This window comes from Acipenser ruthenus, chromosome 20 (genome assembly GCF_902713425.1).
Source record: "Acipenser ruthenus chromosome 20, fAciRut3.2 maternal haplotype, whole genome shotgun sequence".
In the NCBI taxonomy this organism is placed as follows: domain Eukaryota; kingdom Metazoa; phylum Chordata; class Actinopteri; order Acipenseriformes; family Acipenseridae; genus Acipenser; species Acipenser ruthenus.
Window position 1 is genome coordinate 22,121,660 of NC_081208.1, and position 17,179 is coordinate 22,138,838.

Sequence of the window (17,179 nt, forward strand, 5' to 3'; positions counted from 1 at the left end):
ACACACACGATGTCATAAGGTACCAAACAAGCCCAGAGATTTAAAACAGACATAACCCAGTGAAAATATTTTTTTAACAAAATGAAAAAAATTAAAACACAGCAGGCTATGCTCTAAATGTTTAAATGTTGAGTAAGTTTGGCTATGCTCTGTTAAATGTTGCAATACATTTGTTTTTGTTTTAGTATGGTTGTCTTATCGTCTTTACAGCGAGATACGATTACAAGGAGATCCGGTCCTTTGTGGAAAACAAGGTTCCCAATGCAAAGGGGCAAAAGGTAGAGGACTTTGTCAGGTACAACCGCAAGGCGCTGAGCAGAATCTACCCCAAAGGTCAAAGAATGGACTCCTCAAATTATGACCCCTACTCTCTCTGGATGTGTGGATGTCACATGGTGGCTCTTAACTTCCAGACACCAGGTAAGGAATGGGATAAGAAACATTATTCAGAACATTTAGACCTCCACTACTGCATAGTCATGTGTACAAAGCAAAGGCAATGTTTTTCTAAAGCATTCACTTTTATAAAAACGATGTTAACAGAGTACTGTATTAACATATTCTGTTATAAGCTCATGTGCTATGAATAAAATATAAAAAGTATACTGGTTCTATTCAAATAATACAAAAGAACATCCCAGAAATACATCTTTTATTTATTGCTCTTAAAAGGAAAATCAGAACTTTTATTAAAATGTTTATTTATGCAATAACTGATTTTTTCTTTCTTTCTTTCTTCCTAGATAAATGTATGCAGTTAAACCATGCCTTGTTTAGTCAGAATGGAAGAAGTGGCTTTGTGCTGCAGCCGGAATTAATAAGAAGCGAATCCTATGACCCATATCAGGAGAAGAATACTGTTGATCAGATCATAACAATACGAGTAAGAATCTATCACTGAAACAGAAAACCCAAGCCTTTGTAAAGTACTGTATGTGAAGGGCCCTTTAGAGATTAGCGCTCCGCTGAAGTCAGGTTTCAACAAAGTGTGCTTAAATGAAGCCCAGCAGTGATAATTTTGCTTTCTCAAAACGCACACCCCTTGTTACCATTTTTAATGAGAAAAAAGGCAGCAAAGCAAGTTTTGAAAATAAGAACAGAACAAAGGACTATGCTTTTTCTACCAATACAATTATCTGTTTACTATTTTACTTTCTGTGACTAATAATGTATCCTAAATATATTAATACACCTATATACAGTGTTGTTTAATTACAAGAGGCTGCTTTAGTAATGAGGTTTACCAGTAAGTCAGGGCAGCTTTTCAGTACATTTTTTAAGTTTCTACAATTTTCCAAGAATTTTATACTTTTAAATAGATTTTTGAAATACTTACTATCTGAGAAAACAGAATTACAGTGTCAGGTTACAGGGGAACATCCATAATTAATTCATTGAAATTCTCACTTCTCACTTCAAATGAGATGTCAGAAGGACCTGTACTGTATTGTAATTCTTTTTCAAATATTTCTTGGAAGGTTATTGGTGCCCGTCACCTGCCCAGACAAGGAAGGAGCATTGCCAGTCCTTTTGTGGAAGTAGAACTGTGTGGAATTAATTCAGAAGATAACAAATTCAAAACACTTGTGAAAAGTAAGTACCTGCAGGATAAAGACATTGTCTTTCTACATAGTCAGGTCTTTTACTGCCTTCTCTAATTTGCAAATATCAAAAGGTTGTATCATAAATATATTATTAAAGCATGAAGGTTGTAGCGGTTGGCAACCTACAAAAAAACAAGAAACTGGAGTAAGCATAACCTGTATAAATGTGTGAAACATGCATTAGAAATCATCTTGCTTTACATTGTAATTTGTTATGTCTGTGAAGGGATTGGAGTGCTGCTTCTAAAACTGACTGTACAAAACAGTGAAAAACTCTCCAGGTGTTACGGGTTTGTGATTCAGTGTCCAAATCGAGACATTATCACTGCACTGTTTTCACTTAGAGTATATCAACAATTTGATTTTGGTTGGTATAAAAGGCTTGAACAATCATTTTAATATCACAATGTAACATTTCTATTTTTTCAAAGGCAGAGTAGAAGCACCAAGGTTTTTTTGCCTGGTACTCAAAAGTTCAAACACTGTAGTGCACGAAAATTAACCGTCGACATGACATGAATTAACTAAGTATGGGAACTTTCGATTTTTTAAGTAGAGGCGAGCACTGTATTAAACCCCATACATAACTGAGTTCTAAGATATAAGCATGCAGGTTTTTTTTCTTCACAGCTGTAATTGTGCCCCTTATGTACAAAGTGATTTGATCTTACTTTATCAAATATAGCAAATACTGTTATAATGTCACTATTTCTATCATTGATAGGGCAGGACATCCTAAAGTGCCACACTGGTAGCATATAAGGAAGCTGTTTCTAATTTTCACGCTGTCATCAAAAAGTCCTTGTTCTTTTGGGGTTTTACAATCTGTTCTCAAACCTTCAGGTGACAATGGACTGAACCCAGTCTGGCCAGCCCCACCGGAACCAGTACAGTTTATGGTGTGTGAACCTGAGACGACATTTCTCCGTTTTGTGGTGCATGAGGAGGACATGTTCAGTGACCCCAATTTTCTGGCTCATGCCACTTTCCCTGTCAAAGGCATCAAGACAGGTAAGGTGTAACTCGAGTGCTTGAAGCTAACTAAAAGAATCCCATAAGTCTTACGTGCACTTCCATTTTGTTATGTAGGACGTGTTGCCATATTCGTAACACATTTTACATTTAATACACTAAGCTGCCGTTGCAACGTCATATAGCGCTGACTGACAGATGGAACCTACAAAAATGTAAAACGTTATTTTAAGATTCTACGTTACAGTGACACCAAAGTCGCTGCTAGAACTGTACGTGGCCTTATGTCCTTCATGGAAGATGTTCATGGCAAGTTTTGCATTTACAGGCTATAGATCAGTTCCTTTGAAAAATGGATTCAGCGAAGATATTGAGCTTGCCTCTCTCCTGGTGTTCATCGATATGAATCAAGTCGAGGTAACATTCTGTATAATATTTGCTCAGGGGGTAGTGTCAAAATGACCAACATTCTCTGCCTAAGTAAAAACCATTGTCAGAAATGCTTTTTTTACAGCTCTTCTAGTGTAACCCAAGTACATAAGAACACAATTTACGAACAAGAGCAGGCCATTCGGCCCATCTAAGGTCGTCCGGCTCCTAGTAACAAAGCTGAAAACTTTGTCAAGTTAGGTCGTAAAGGACCCAAGCTTCAAGAACGTGACTACTTTGGGTAACCCATATGAGTGCAGGTAATGGGTACTGTGCACACCCCATCTAAAAACCATAACTCAATATATAGATTAAAACCAAACAGTCTGAGTTCCTCACTGTAGGTCCAAATTCTTATTGCTGAGGAAGTCATTTGACTCCCAAGTACTAACTGTAAATTCAGATTTTGAAGCCCTTTTTTATTTGCTACCTACAGAAAGCAGAAGAGGAGCTGTATTCCTCTTCCACTCAACTCCGCAAGCGGCAGGCAGTGCTGTCCAACGAGATGTTTTTGTATGACACCCACAAGAACTTGTCCAGGGGACCCTACAACCGTGACGACCTAATGAAGGAGTTCAGCACCAATGAAATCCAGCTACAAAAGATCCAGGACACTTGTAAACAGAAGTAAGGTGACACACCTAAACTCTCCTGAGCTGAGTGGCGTTGTCCACAACCTGTCAGCACAACTACAAGTGTCGTCAAGTATGACGTCTCAATGTCAGTTACTTCCTGTGGCAGTTTTAAGTACAGAGCAGTAGTAAATCAGTCACAAGCAATATTCAGTTTTAAGGGTTTTACTAAAAAGTTGAATTCCATTAGACTAGATACATGTATTTGAACTGGTATAAAAGTGAGGACAGTTTTCAAGCAGAAATACAGCGATTTAACATACCGTACAACTTCCAAATTGCCGGGTCTCAAATAATCGCCTGTCTCCAATACGCGCCGGGTCTGCTGGCAAATATTGTAAATAAACGCCAGGTATTTATTAAACACCGGGTCTCTGTCGTTGCCATTGAAGCTGAGGAAGATGAAGAGCTTGAGCGTAATGAACTGCTAATAAGTGACAGCGATGAAAGTGACTCTCAGGATAAATAATAATCAAAGAAAACGTAATTTAAGGTAGGCCTACATCTAATGCACATTTGTTTAATGCAGCTATTGCGTTATTAAAAGTTTTGGTAATTTTAAGCGTGCTGAAAGTAGGCCAGATACAAACCTCTTGATGTATTTTAATTTGTTTTGTTGTATTAACAATGTACAAGTTTGAGATTAAACAATAATTATTTTTGATAATGATACTTATTGCTTTTATTGTTCGTTTTGAATTTTTATTATTATTACTATTATTGTACTGTAAGCGTAGCCAACACACCTGTGTTCTGATATCTACATGGCGGCCTTTTAGTGGATTTAAATGCATGTCTACGACTGGCTGCAGTCCCTTTGTCCACGAGAAGGGGACCCTTAACTCAAAAACCTGAGCTGGCTGTCGTGTGAGAGACTGTTTGTAGATGCGGCACCTCCCCAGGTTTGTCTGGAAGTAGCATATTGTGGGAACAGAAAAGCAGCATTGTTTAACTCAAGTTAAGAGTATGTGACACCTGTGTCTCGAGAACCGCATATCCAGTGATGATGGGCATTCTTAGCACAAATTCAGAATATGAATGGCCCTGTCTGTCTGTCTTTGTGAAGTGTGCAGTTTCAGATGGACGGAAGTGCTGTTGCAGGGTCAATCCATTACATATAAATGTCATTTTACAAGATTAATAAATAGATTTTAAAAAATCCTATCCGATTTTAAAATATAGTGCAAAGAGATCCAAACTATACATACACAAATAGAGCAGCAGACATCAAATACATGATGTAATAATATATATTTTAAAGTGCGACCTATTTGACTAGTCGACTGTTTTTACCTTGACTGTTCAACTCTGTTCAAATAAGTAGCCGTTCTGCCCCTGTTACAGTATGAACTTACTGTACCTAAAGGAGTCTAAGTACAGTAGTCGGAACATTCTGGAAGTATTGTAATCTGGGTACTATTTATCGTATATTATATTAAACAATGCAAAAATCGCAAAAATTGTCAAATTGCAAGAGATTTTATATTTGTGAATATGAGAACATCCAGAGTACTTACAGGATTTATTATGCAGAGATGTTGGCATTTTTAAAAGTGTGCATACTTTTATTTTCCCAGTCAGGGATGCATATAGTGGAGTCAGGTTACATATGTATGTATGTCAGATTTTTACTTATATTTAGTCCAATTGCCACAAAACATGCCACAAGACCTTTACTGTATTTTAAATATTTTCTATGTGGTGGTGATGTTGTAGAAATAACTTCTAAATACTCAGGCTAGTAACAGCTAGTTTTCCAGTCCTGTGTGAAAATGAGACACCTTGCTAAATCTAAGACACAACTTTTTAAATGACTTGCTGATAATGTGCTTTATTGGATTGCTGTTTATTCATTCCCTTTTGTTTTAGGATGAAGGAGAAGAAAATCAATAACAGCAAGTTTTACTCGTGAAGAGTTTCCATTTAAAACAAAAATCTGACAAGTCTTTGCAATTTTATGTTCCTGGTGGTTTCAACACCTAAAGACAAGCCTTGTACTTTAATCGCAGTCTCTTCTGCAATGGACAGTGAAAAGAAGACATTTCCCTCTGCTGTATTAGGACTGCACAAGGGATCAAAATAAACCCTGTGGTGAGTGATTATTTTATTGCAATGCAGTGCAGTGATAATACTGTTCAGTGTGGCCAGTTAGTAATCATTGGGTTGTAACTGCTAGCTATTATTTAAATGTTTATGGTCACGAGTGGATGTTTCTGTTATTTTTGTGTGGGTGGGGTGGGGTGTTACGTTACAAAACATTATGTGGAATGCAGATCATTTAACATTTCATTCTGCTAATGTCTGCTGCACATCTGTATGTCTTTTTATAATTTGAAAAGTATACGGCCTCCACAATTTCATACTTTGCTATTAGGTGCTTATTGTGTTAGAAAAATATTATATAGTTATATATAACACAGGATAACGATTATATCTTTAGTTACTGAATGTTCCTGTTTGTTACAAGCTATCCTATTTTTTTTTAGAAAAAAAAATATTTATTACCTCTGAAGCAGTAACAAGTTTTAAAACGTAATAATATAATATAAATTATAAATGATGTTGCCTGTGTTTTCTTTTTGCTGCCTGGGGTATAATCTGCATGAATGAAGTGACATTTTTATAAACTTTGTTACTGCTGAGTGTGTGTATTGCTTGAGTCCTGGTTCAAAGTGGTGCAACTTACAGCTACTTCCTCATAAATTAAAATGCATTGAAGTGGAACATTATGAGATTGCACCAAATGAAATGAGCAGCATCTAATTTAAATGCTTTTTTAATGCTATTTTATACTGTCAATTTTAAACATATGCTGAAAATAACTTTTGTCACAGAATTCAAAAAGTCAAAACTTTTACATGTTTTTACATAACACCCTGTAATGTTTACAAGAAATACATTGTGCTACCTTTGCTGTGTACTGGGTTGTCCGTATCTCAACATTATATTTTTAAACATGTTGTCCGGTCTTGACATTTTTCACCATTTGCTCTGGAGCATTCAGGAGGATAAAAAAACAATTGTCTTCTAAGGATTACAGTCTATCCAGATTGTGACTCCTCCTGCAACAATGCTGGTTTTCTGTTCCCACAATATGCTACTGGTTTCAGTCAGAGCACCAGCATTGTTGCAGGACACTGATGCTTAGAAGAACATTATCTTTCTGATGACGGACATCCCGTCCCCCGTCCCCCCAAAAAAAAAGGATTTCCCCAGTTCATTTATCTATGATGTGTGAATAAAAATATCACAACAATTTGAAGACGTTGAAATAAGTGTCGCGATATGGACAACACGGGATAAACAAACGTAATGTGTAAACACTGCAGGGGGTTCTGTAACACTTTAATTTATTTTACTGTTAGGCAGAGAATGTTATTTCAATGTGTTTCGACATTCTTAGGAAAACTGATAGAACTGTAATTAAACTGTGTTCTTTTAATCTTATGTTACACAAAGCTATTCTTGAGTGACCAACATCTTCAGTGTCTTGTTCTAACTTTTAAACAAAACAGCTGTAGATTGTGAAATAAATATTTTACTGTAATAAATGAAATGACATATGCGGTGTGGTCTGACTTGTTACTGTTTTTTAATTTTATTTAGTGGTTCATCTTGTCCATATTGTATCCTTTTACCATTTGCAGTATAATGGAATAATGTACCCTCAGTAAGAAAGGCATCATTATTTTCTTTGGCCTGCAAAGGAAATATTAAAATATGGCACTTGGTTAAATGTTGTTTAACACCGTCGTCATCGAAGACAATTGGTCCTACTGGCCTGGTTTTCCAGACTTGGTAGTTGGTAACCTAGACCAAGGGAACATATTCATACTTTTAAGATTCTGAAATTTCTTGGCACACTTAAACATGCCAGGTATGAGTGTTACAGATGTACAACTCACCACACATCTAGGGAAACATGACTCAGGCTTTACACAACCTGAACAGACCCCAACACGTGCCATCATATGAACTACTGTAGTTACAAAACACCTGTTGCATCAATAAACACCAAGTACATAATTTGATTTATGTTTCCTTTTCTTCTGAGCACAGCTGAGCTTCACTCAATACCTACCTGAACCTGTCAGCTTAAAAGTGCCTTTCACCAACAGTATTAAAGAACTATATTTTTCTCTCCTTTTTGGCTTTATTACCAAAGAATCACGAATATGATTTACGTTCAGACTGCTTTGTTTCCAGCTTTCTCATTTTGCTTCCTGTGCTTGTGTTTCACATAAAAACATCTAATGCAATCCTTCACTTCTTCTTGAGTCTTGTCTATACATGTTTGGTACAGTATGCTTGCAGACAGCCCTGTGGCACACTGTAGAAGGGGTCTCACTTTCCACAACACATCTGACTTCTTTACTACCGTTACTATTTTCAAACAAATCAATATTTTATGTTGCTAAAACTGCACTGAAAAAAAACCCCACTAAATACCGATGGATCCGAGTGAGTAAAGCCAAAGGAGAAGGTTTTATTTATTTATTTATTTTCCCATCGAGGTATAACAGAAATTAGGAATATAGTTATGTTTAAGGTGTCTGAAAACCAAACATTTAGTTTGTTTAAACACTGCGCCATAAAAGTTGTATAAGCATTTGAATGAGTTTAATGTTCAAAATGAAAAAAAGATTTTAAAGAGAAGATTTTCAATCATTCATTGATTTGGTTAATTCATTGCTAGTAAATTGTAAATGCCCCCTATTTCCTGTAAAAGGGTCCTTCAGTAATGTACTTTTTCAATATTTTGTGGGGGTTTTTTTTATGAATAATTCAGATAATGAAATAAAGAGATAGCACTATATTAAATCTGTAAATAAAATACTGTACAATTTGAATACAGAACCACATATTTAACAACGTGACACAATTCTTGAAATCAAGTACTTTGAAAGACAATTTAGATACAGTTTGTTGCCCACCATCAATCCCAATGTATTTAACTGATATTTCAATGGAAGCATCATTGTATCTATGCAATATCTGAAGGTCTGTAGCCACAGACTTCTATAAACTGAACTTCATTGTGACTCATCTTGTTTCAAGCTCTTTTAAATTCCCACATTACAATCTCGTTGGTTAAATAGAGGGTACTGACTGAAAATTTGTTGAATTCACAGAATATACAAGTGGAAATGGTGGAATAATCCCTAGCCATGGATTAATCACATCCAATTAAACGCTTTTTAACAGCAATCAGTTGTACAATACAAATGACCTGGTCCTCCAGTATGCAACACCAGTACATATAACATAATATATACAGTTCAAAACCATTGCTGTATGTAACAGTTTATTACATTAAAAGAAAAGAGAAATCTTATTTGCCATGCTTATCTACCTGACAAGATGATGGCTGTATATATACATATACTCAACATCTTATCAATGTGTTTCTGAACATTAGTTTTTGTATTTCCTCCCACATGTTCAGCACAGATGGGTGAGGGGGTGATGCCACTGTCTGGAAGAGGGTGACCACCAGTTCTGCAAACAGAAAAGTCGTACCCCAACATGAGGCCTAGCTCACTTCAAGGATAAGAATCTTTTTACTTTTTATGGCTTTAATAAAATTATGAAAAAATGTCAATATCACAATATAGGTTTTAATCATCCATTCAGAAAATATCCTATAAAACTCTAAGACTTCAGCTTACTTGGGTAAAACCATAAAGAAAGCACATATATACTGTATAAGCAAGGCCTGGATTCTGGGCATGCATTGGGGAATCAGATGTTTTCTGAGGATAACAAACTTCAAAATCATTTGAGTTTATTCCTATACACAAAGTAGGGTTCCCACCTCTGACGTACAAAAAAACGGGACACCAGAGTCATTTTGTACAAAAATAAATAAATAAATCATATACTTTGACATTTAATGTCCAAGGAAGTCTTACAGATTTCCCGGGGCAGCTGCCTCAAAAAGAGAACAATCCAGGCAAAACTAGAATGGGGCAACCATAACACAACGGCTCATGCTGCTTAATTACATTTGAGATTCGGGCCCTGTGTGTTCTACACGTCCTGTGGAACGTTCCTTTTAATGTGTAATAGCACAAGTGAACCACTAGATGTCACCTTCATATAACCCTTCCTGTAAATAAGGGGTCTCCAACCCTGGTCCTGGAGAGCTACAGGGTCTTCTGGATTTTGTTTCAACCAAGCTCTCAGTTACTTGATTGCACCAATTACTGATTTAATTATTTAAGATTAACATGTGTTGTAGATCTTTAGCCATTGATGATGTAAAGATATCTATAAACCTGCAGGATTGGGGCTCTCCAGGACCAGGGTTGCAGACCCCTGCGGTACATAATAAGAACATAAATAAAGAACCATTTACAAACTAGAGGACATTCGGACCATCTATACTGGTTCCTGGTATCTGATAAATCTTAAAACCTCAAATTGAGTCTTGTTCTCAGTGATCCAGCATCAACAACATGAGTAGGTGATCCAGTCTATACCCTCAACACTCTCTGTCTGTGTAAGGAAGTGTTTCCAACCCTACGTCCGAAGTCTAGCTCCACTTCATTTCCAACTGGTCCGGTCCTGGCATGTGTGCCTCACTTCAGTTATTGATTAGGGTTTGTCAACTACTTTTAAGATTTAAAAAAAAAAACAAACAAACATTCATTAAAGCCTGGGATTAGTCTGGCTGCTCTTTGTTGGACTCTCTCCAGGGCCAGTGTCCTTTTGGTAATGTGATGACCAGACTTGGACACAGTATTCATAGTGCAGCCTCACCAATGCTCTGTGCAAACTTTGACTATCCTTTGAACTCTACACTTTTGGCTGTATACCCCAGCATTGTGTTTGCCTTTTTGATTGCTTCCCTATACTGTCTGTTTGCTGACAGTGATGAGCCTATTACAACACCAAGGCCTTTCTCTTGGTGGGCTGGATCTGTTTCTGCAATTGACGTGTGTTCGGCTGAGTTGGTCTCTGCAATCACATCTGGAATAATGTTTATTAGCATGCGAAAACCAGCAAAATCAGTTTTAGCTCAGCATGGGGGGGCCTTTAGAAGCCATCACAGAAAGAGAAAAGGTCATTAAACATACATTTATTTGCCTTAATAAAAATAAAGTTAATGTATGGATTCATTCCACAGCTCTCCTGAAAACAACCATGCAGACGAAACTTCAATTCCCATACTGCAGTGACGATTATTAGTGCGCCTGCGTATTAGTGTTTGCGCCTCTTTCTCCAATCAAACGTTAAAGAACCTTCAATCCTTTGTGACATCACAATAATGGGCGATACTTGTCACTTGTGTGCCAATTAGAGTGCGGTTCTAAGGGAGGGGAAACCTCCGCCCAGTGAGAGTGTTACATTGTACTAATTTTACAGCAGCTGCTTGCGTTCGCTTCACCTGGGCATTTCCTTTTGAATTTCATTCGTTGGACGTTGGAGACGTATATTATACTGCATTCATATTAACAAAACGTTAAAAGAGATTTTTTTTGTTTAATTCTTAATTTTTATGCCTGATCTATCTAGATTTGTGATTGGCGTTATTATCGTAAAATGATTGAGAGACCCGATTCTTCATCTGCCAGCATAGCAGTAAGTATTTCTTAATTCCAGTGGTTGTACTTTATACAATACACTTTTAAATTGTGATTACAACAGAGGGGAGTGGCTGTATAAGCGAGTATCAACGACTCGGGTAATCATATAATGAGGTTGGCATGGCAGCCCAGGGACCTAGAATAAGGGGACAGATTGCACATCCTCCATTGTCGGCGGCTTTGCACGCTCAGTCAGAGATCTTCAGCTATGAGTATTTTAATTCCGCGTCATTGACCCTATTACTACCACTGTGAGTTTATTCGGAGCAGCGAGATTAAGTAAATTGCCTTCACACTGTGAAAAGACGCTTGTATTGAACAGCCGTGTTTTATTATTTCAGATGCCTCATAATACCTATGTAGACCATTTCTTTTTTGTCACGCGAAGCAGGCAGGTTCCGTTGTCGTGTTTCCTTGGTGTAGCATGTCAATAAAAACAGTTCCCCTTAAAAACACGCTGTTTTCACAAATACAGTCCACATACTACAGTGGTATAGCGTGTAATTAAGACGTTTTCCAACATGGAATTAAAAAAAATAAATAAATAATAATAAAAAATACATTTTCAGTGTTCAGTAAACGGCAATAAACAGATTAAAAGTACTGGTACATTTAAATAAGGTGACCATATGGCTCTATGTTGAGCGGGACAGTTCAGGCGTTTCAAATCGCAACCCAGTGCATTCTGGTCCGTTTTACCTGTCTCAGGTACCATTCTTACCTTTTAAGAGAAGCAGGACTATGCTTGCCAGAAATATGCATTATGCCCAATGGCCAGATGTGCATTGGAAGTGCATTGCCATATTGTGATGAGTGGATGTCTAATCCCTGTGTATGTTGATGATTTTTTTTCTTCTTTTGGGTGGGGTACGTTTAATTATAATATCAATATCTAGTGATTGCCTAAACCACTGGTTTCCTATTGTAAATATGCAGTGTTAGCCTTGGGTTATTTACTTTACAAACTGCCATCTCAAATACTGACCATAGGCACAATGTCATTGTATTGTATACTACTCGGTGATGTCCTTTACAGATGTGGTGTATGCTCTTAAATGCACTAGCTCAATATTATTTAAGAAAAATCATGTCCGACTTTGGTAAACTGAAAAGTATAAATGCAGTTTTTGGTGTCCATTCTGAAAGATAATCCATTATTGGATAAAATAGCTCTCCAGTAAAGTAACATGCAGACCTTGTCCTGTCTCTTATGATTAGTTATGCAGGTAAAATTTTCCAATTGGACACCTAATAAAAGGTGCTGATAAGTGGCTTGTACTTTGTATGCATTTAGTTTAAAAGTAAATACAAATAATGCTGTTGAAAGGAATTGGGTGGGGAAGGCACTTTGCAGACACTGTCTGATGTGGCTCGGTCACACACAGCACAGGAATGCCAATGAAATGTGAAATCACCACATTATAATTAGCTGGGTATCATGCACATAATTTAAGTCAGATGGTGACAAAAAAATATGAAGACATATTGGCGTTTAAACCGAGAAGTTTGTTCTCTTCTCTGATCACAGTGGGATCAAATTGCATATTAACTAGAAAAATAACTTCACCAAATACTATGATTTTACTGCTGCCAAGTTATTTCCCTATGTTCACAGAGCCACATACAGCAGCATTTAATATTGTTCAAGGCAGAGGGCTAATTCCAAGGGTTAGAGCACCAAGATACAGCCGTTTACAGTTACTGTGAGAACCAATTCCTTGGATTAGCGGTAAAGATTGTTCAAGGTTAAATATGAAGTTACAGTATGGTACAAACCACAAGGAAGCACGTTCATCTTTGGGTCTACAGTTCAATAGCAAGCTGGGTCTTTAGCTTAAGCAGCACAGTGCTGCTTAAAGAAGTCCTGCTCCTGCAAGGATACACTGATCCCTGTGCACAACGCAGAATCAAATTTAACACTTGCTTTGTTAAAATTGGATTTTGTATTTTAGAGCTGACAAACATTTGTCTTCTTGGTGGTATATCAAGTTGTATTTATTTTTTTCTTGCAGAGGAATCTGGAGGGGTATGTTGGGTTTGCCAACCTCCCGAACCAGGTGTACAGGAAGTCTGTAAAGAGAGGCTTCGAGTTCACACTGATGGTAGTAGGTAAGTGTTGTCCCTACTCTTCTTGTTTGCCTGCGATGTTTGCTGCTTTCTGTCCTTTGGTTTGCATTGATTAGAACTCGGATTCCTGAGACCAATGCAGATATACATAGTAGCCTAAGGTTAATGGGCTGGAAGGGCTAAGGGGTGTGTACATTTCTAATTGATTGATGGATGTGTTTTCTTATCTTGGTTTATTTTTAGTGGAAGGGGTGAAGATAGGATGCCTTTGGGGTTCTGTAACTAGTTATTCCAGTCTGGGTCAGTTTGATAGTGTGCCACAGTGTTGATAGTGGTGTTGGATCTGCCTAAAAGCGTGCTTTTGTTATTTTGCATGTCTTATGTGCGGCAAATGTGGTATAGAGTTTCATAAGATGTGGTGCTTCTTGAAGTTTGAATGTTTTTGCAGCTGTTCCCATATTTAAGCCCCAAACATACCACTGTATTGGGATAGTATTTGTTGGAGGGCTTTGTTTATCAGGGCAAGGCCTTGTTATGTTATGTCTCTAACATGACAAAGGTACATATAAGTGTAGAAATCAGTTTACAAAACATTATGGCAGATAGAGTACTGGGTATTATCTCTGGAAAAATGACATTCCATGAATAAAAATGTAGAAGCATTTTATTAAAGTGAAGTTTTCTGTTCTAGAGTTTTGCGATGGTGTGCATGACCTTAAATAAAATGTTATGGATGTCCCTCTGTTGCCATAGATGCATGAGGCTAAATAACAAACTGCGTGATATTGTTTAGGCTCTGTTATATTATATTGTAGTGAATGCTCATGTGCTGTGGGCTCTTCAGGGCACTATTCAAGTTAATTTCCAGATGGAGTGCTGAGGAGGAAATGACTGCAACTTAGTATTTCCTATCATTTGCTGCGTTAGGAGGCTACATTAATCTGTGCAAAAAATGGAACCATGTTTTTGACAGTCACTTTGTTCTTCAAAGGTAGCTTTACTGGCACAGGTGTCTTCCTCGCGTGATACCACTACATGTTTTAATGCTGAATTTCTGGCCCATTTTGGGCCGAATCACTGTCAGTATTAGAGTTTTGGAATGGAAACATACTGTATAGATGTGATAGTAGAGATTTACTATAGTGGTGAAATCGGAACCTTGTTTCTTAATCAGTTTGTCACATACACATTTATCGACAGTAATCAATGCATCAATAACATTTTATTTTTCAAAATCAAGAATAAACATTAGGGTTTTTATAAGATCCTAGATCCTTTACCCCACAAAATTACCAATCTTCATGTTAGATTCATGTTAGGAGGCTGTGTGGTCTAGTGGTTAAAGAAAAGGGCTTGTAACCAGGAGGTCCCCAGGACATCCCACCTCAGCCACTGACTCATTGTGTGACCCTGAGCAAGTCACTTCACCTCCTTGTGCTCCGTCTTTCGGGTGAGACGTAGGTGTAAGTGACTCTGCAGCTGATGCATAGTTCACACACCCTAGTCTCTGTAAGTCGCCTTGGATAAAGGCGTCTGCTAAATAAACAAATAATAGATTCTTCTATTTTTCTAAATAAAATAATTGTATCGCTTTCATTTTTAGATCAGGAAAGTGTAAATATAATATTTTGAACTTATGCAATTTGTCCAGAAGTCGACAGGTCTGTATCTTAGCAACATGCTGAAGTTGCCTAGCTACCATGCTACAGTGACCCTAATATCTGCACTTAACTGCAGAATCAATGTTTTAATGCAAACTGGCAGTGGGAGACATTATACTGCATGCTAAATTGAACAATATGTAAGTCTCTTAAAACAAAAAGCTTTGCAGGGCATTCAAACAGTCAAAGCTACTGGAATTTCCACATCGGAAAGGAAACATTTTAAAATGTATTAACTGATCTGGGTCATTCAAGCTCACTGACGCAGTCTGAAGAACTGTGATCAGAGCGCTGAAAGACAGATGAAGGTTTGCTTTATATTACGGTAGAACTGCCTTTGCAGTTGATTGCAAAGGAAGTAATCTCAAAGTATTACTTCCTATTTTTAAGGTACAGATCTGTTTCAACCGCTTCTGATTTGAGTTTGTTTCACAAGGACGTCAGAGTAACAGAACTGAACACGTGGTTTCAGGAGCTGTGAGTTGATAACTTGAAAGCGTACTTTGCATTGGTCTCATCCAGTCACAAGACAGCCCACCCCCAGAAACTGTTTTCCATGGTGTTTGAGTTTGGAGCCTGCAGTAAACAGAGAGCAGCTGTCTCCTGGGCTAGCATGGTTGTGGGGTTCAAGGGTTAGCCATTTATTTGTAGTAATAATCCTCCTTGGTACTTGACAGTGGTAACTTCCCAGAGTCTTGACTTTGGTGGTGGTAGGGCAGCTTTGTCTCAGTCAGCCTGGTTTATACTTGTTTGAAACGTTTTGTAAATTATTCTATATGAATGATTGCCTTAAAGATGTATGAGTCAGTGGGTTGTTGTAAACATAGAAAAACCTCAATGTACTATAACGGTTATCCATCTTGGCACCTGTCTAAACACTAACCCTACTCTCTCCTCAAGACAGAAGGATTTACTTATAAAGTACACAGTCAAAATGGCTTTTCTTTACATTTGGTGGGCCTACATTATGGCAAATGGGGAATGTGCTCCAGCCATTACCAAATAGCCTACCTATTGCCTTTACCTACAGTATTGCTTTGTAATTAGTTAAGCCTTTCTCTACTATTTCTGCAGGATTCTGTGATACCGCGATGCTGTGCTGAAATTAAAGCCCTGTGATGGAATATTTGATTTTTTTCAACCTTGTGTGTGTATAAGCCTTCAAAATCTCCAAATCTTATAATGAAATAATGCCTCAATTACTAATTTTAAGTCTATTTAGGTGTTTTGCAAGCGGTGACTTTTGCTTGAACTCTTAAAACCCCATTCATTTTGGGGTGCCAGCGCACCAAAGATTACGCACATATTACTCAGGCACTGTAAAAGCTACCAACCTGCTTTGTTTAAAAGAACAGACTCTGGGCTTTCCAAAGACGTATTCAGTGTGTGTATGTGATACTCCAAGCCGGAACTACAACTGCCTGAAGTCAAGCCTCTCATGTGACAGAGTTAACAGCTTAGGTTTCTTTTTGAGTCTATTGCTCCGTCGTTGTAATAGCTAGACTGAAAGGGGTGGTGTCATTGGAAAGCTTAGAAGCTCCTTGAATGTGAGCTATGACTGGCCAAAGAATTGCTGAAGTCTTGTCATACCTGAACATGTATTTCACAGTTGCAAGATGATACACATAATAAAGTAGGCTCTTTATATTCTCTTGCATGGACCAATCTAAGTTCAGCTTTATTTGTGAGTACCTGTGATGCCTATGCATTCTGCTCTCTAACCCTCAAATGTGTGCTTAGTTTTTATACTCTAAATCTATATAATTTAATACATTTTCAGGCACCTTGAGTGAAAAGTAACATTTTAAACTCATGCAGGAAAGCGAGAGGAAGCACCACACAGAACCACAGCTGCATGTAAGTCTGCAATGGGGAGAATGGGTGGCTCATACTGGATTGATTCTAGAAGTAACAGGCCAGTGTGAAGATAGGTTTGGTGTGTCTTATTTTCCTCGACTCTTTACAATGTTTTCCGCAGGAATGCCATCAGTGCTGCCTTCTGAGTCTTTAAGTTAGAGGGCATGCTCTCTGTTCTAGACTCAAATGAAACACAGCAGTGACAAGCATGTCTGTCTGTATGTATAAAATAGCTAGAGAAGCTCTTGCATGAAGACAACTGTATGTGAAACGTACATTTTTACATGTGCATACGGGGGTTTATAGGGATGTAAGAATTCATTGTGTATTGATGAATTGCGATCCTTTTATTTACATGATATGTCACA

At 37.6% G+C, this 17,179-nt stretch overlaps 2 protein-coding genes across 4 annotated transcripts in view; both read left to right on the forward strand.

The window, feature by feature from the left end:
• LOC117425617 (1-phosphatidylinositol 4,5-bisphosphate phosphodiesterase gamma-2-like) overlaps window positions 1-7,202 on the forward strand; it is a 53,064-nt gene extending 45,862 nt beyond the window's left edge. For all 3 annotated transcript variants that reach the window (XM_058993665.1, XM_034904433.2, XM_034042697.3), the window contains 7 exons: window positions 211-420; window positions 744-883; window positions 1,479-1,593; window positions 2,448-2,615; window positions 2,905-2,993; window positions 3,442-3,632; window positions 5,507-7,202. In XM_058993665.1, coding sequence (XP_058849648.1) covers window positions 211-420; window positions 744-883; window positions 1,479-1,593; window positions 2,448-2,615; window positions 2,905-2,993; window positions 3,442-3,632; window positions 5,507-5,549 — 956 coding nt within the window. In that variant the 3' untranslated portion in view covers window positions 5,550-7,202. The remainder of the gene's footprint in view (window positions 1-210; window positions 421-743; window positions 884-1,478; window positions 1,594-2,447; window positions 2,616-2,904; window positions 2,994-3,441; window positions 3,633-5,506) is intronic.
• Window positions 7,203-10,935: 3,733 nt separating this feature from the next.
• The window catches only part of LOC117425588 (septin-7-like), a 37,343-nt gene continuing 31,099 nt past the window's right edge, over window positions 10,936-17,179 (forward strand). The window contains exons 1-2 of the mRNA XM_034042623.3: window positions 10,936-11,221; window positions 13,239-13,335. Coding sequence (XP_033898514.3) covers window positions 11,183-11,221; window positions 13,239-13,335 — 136 coding nt within the window. The 5' untranslated portion in view covers window positions 10,936-11,182. The remainder of the gene's footprint in view (window positions 11,222-13,238; window positions 13,336-17,179) is intronic.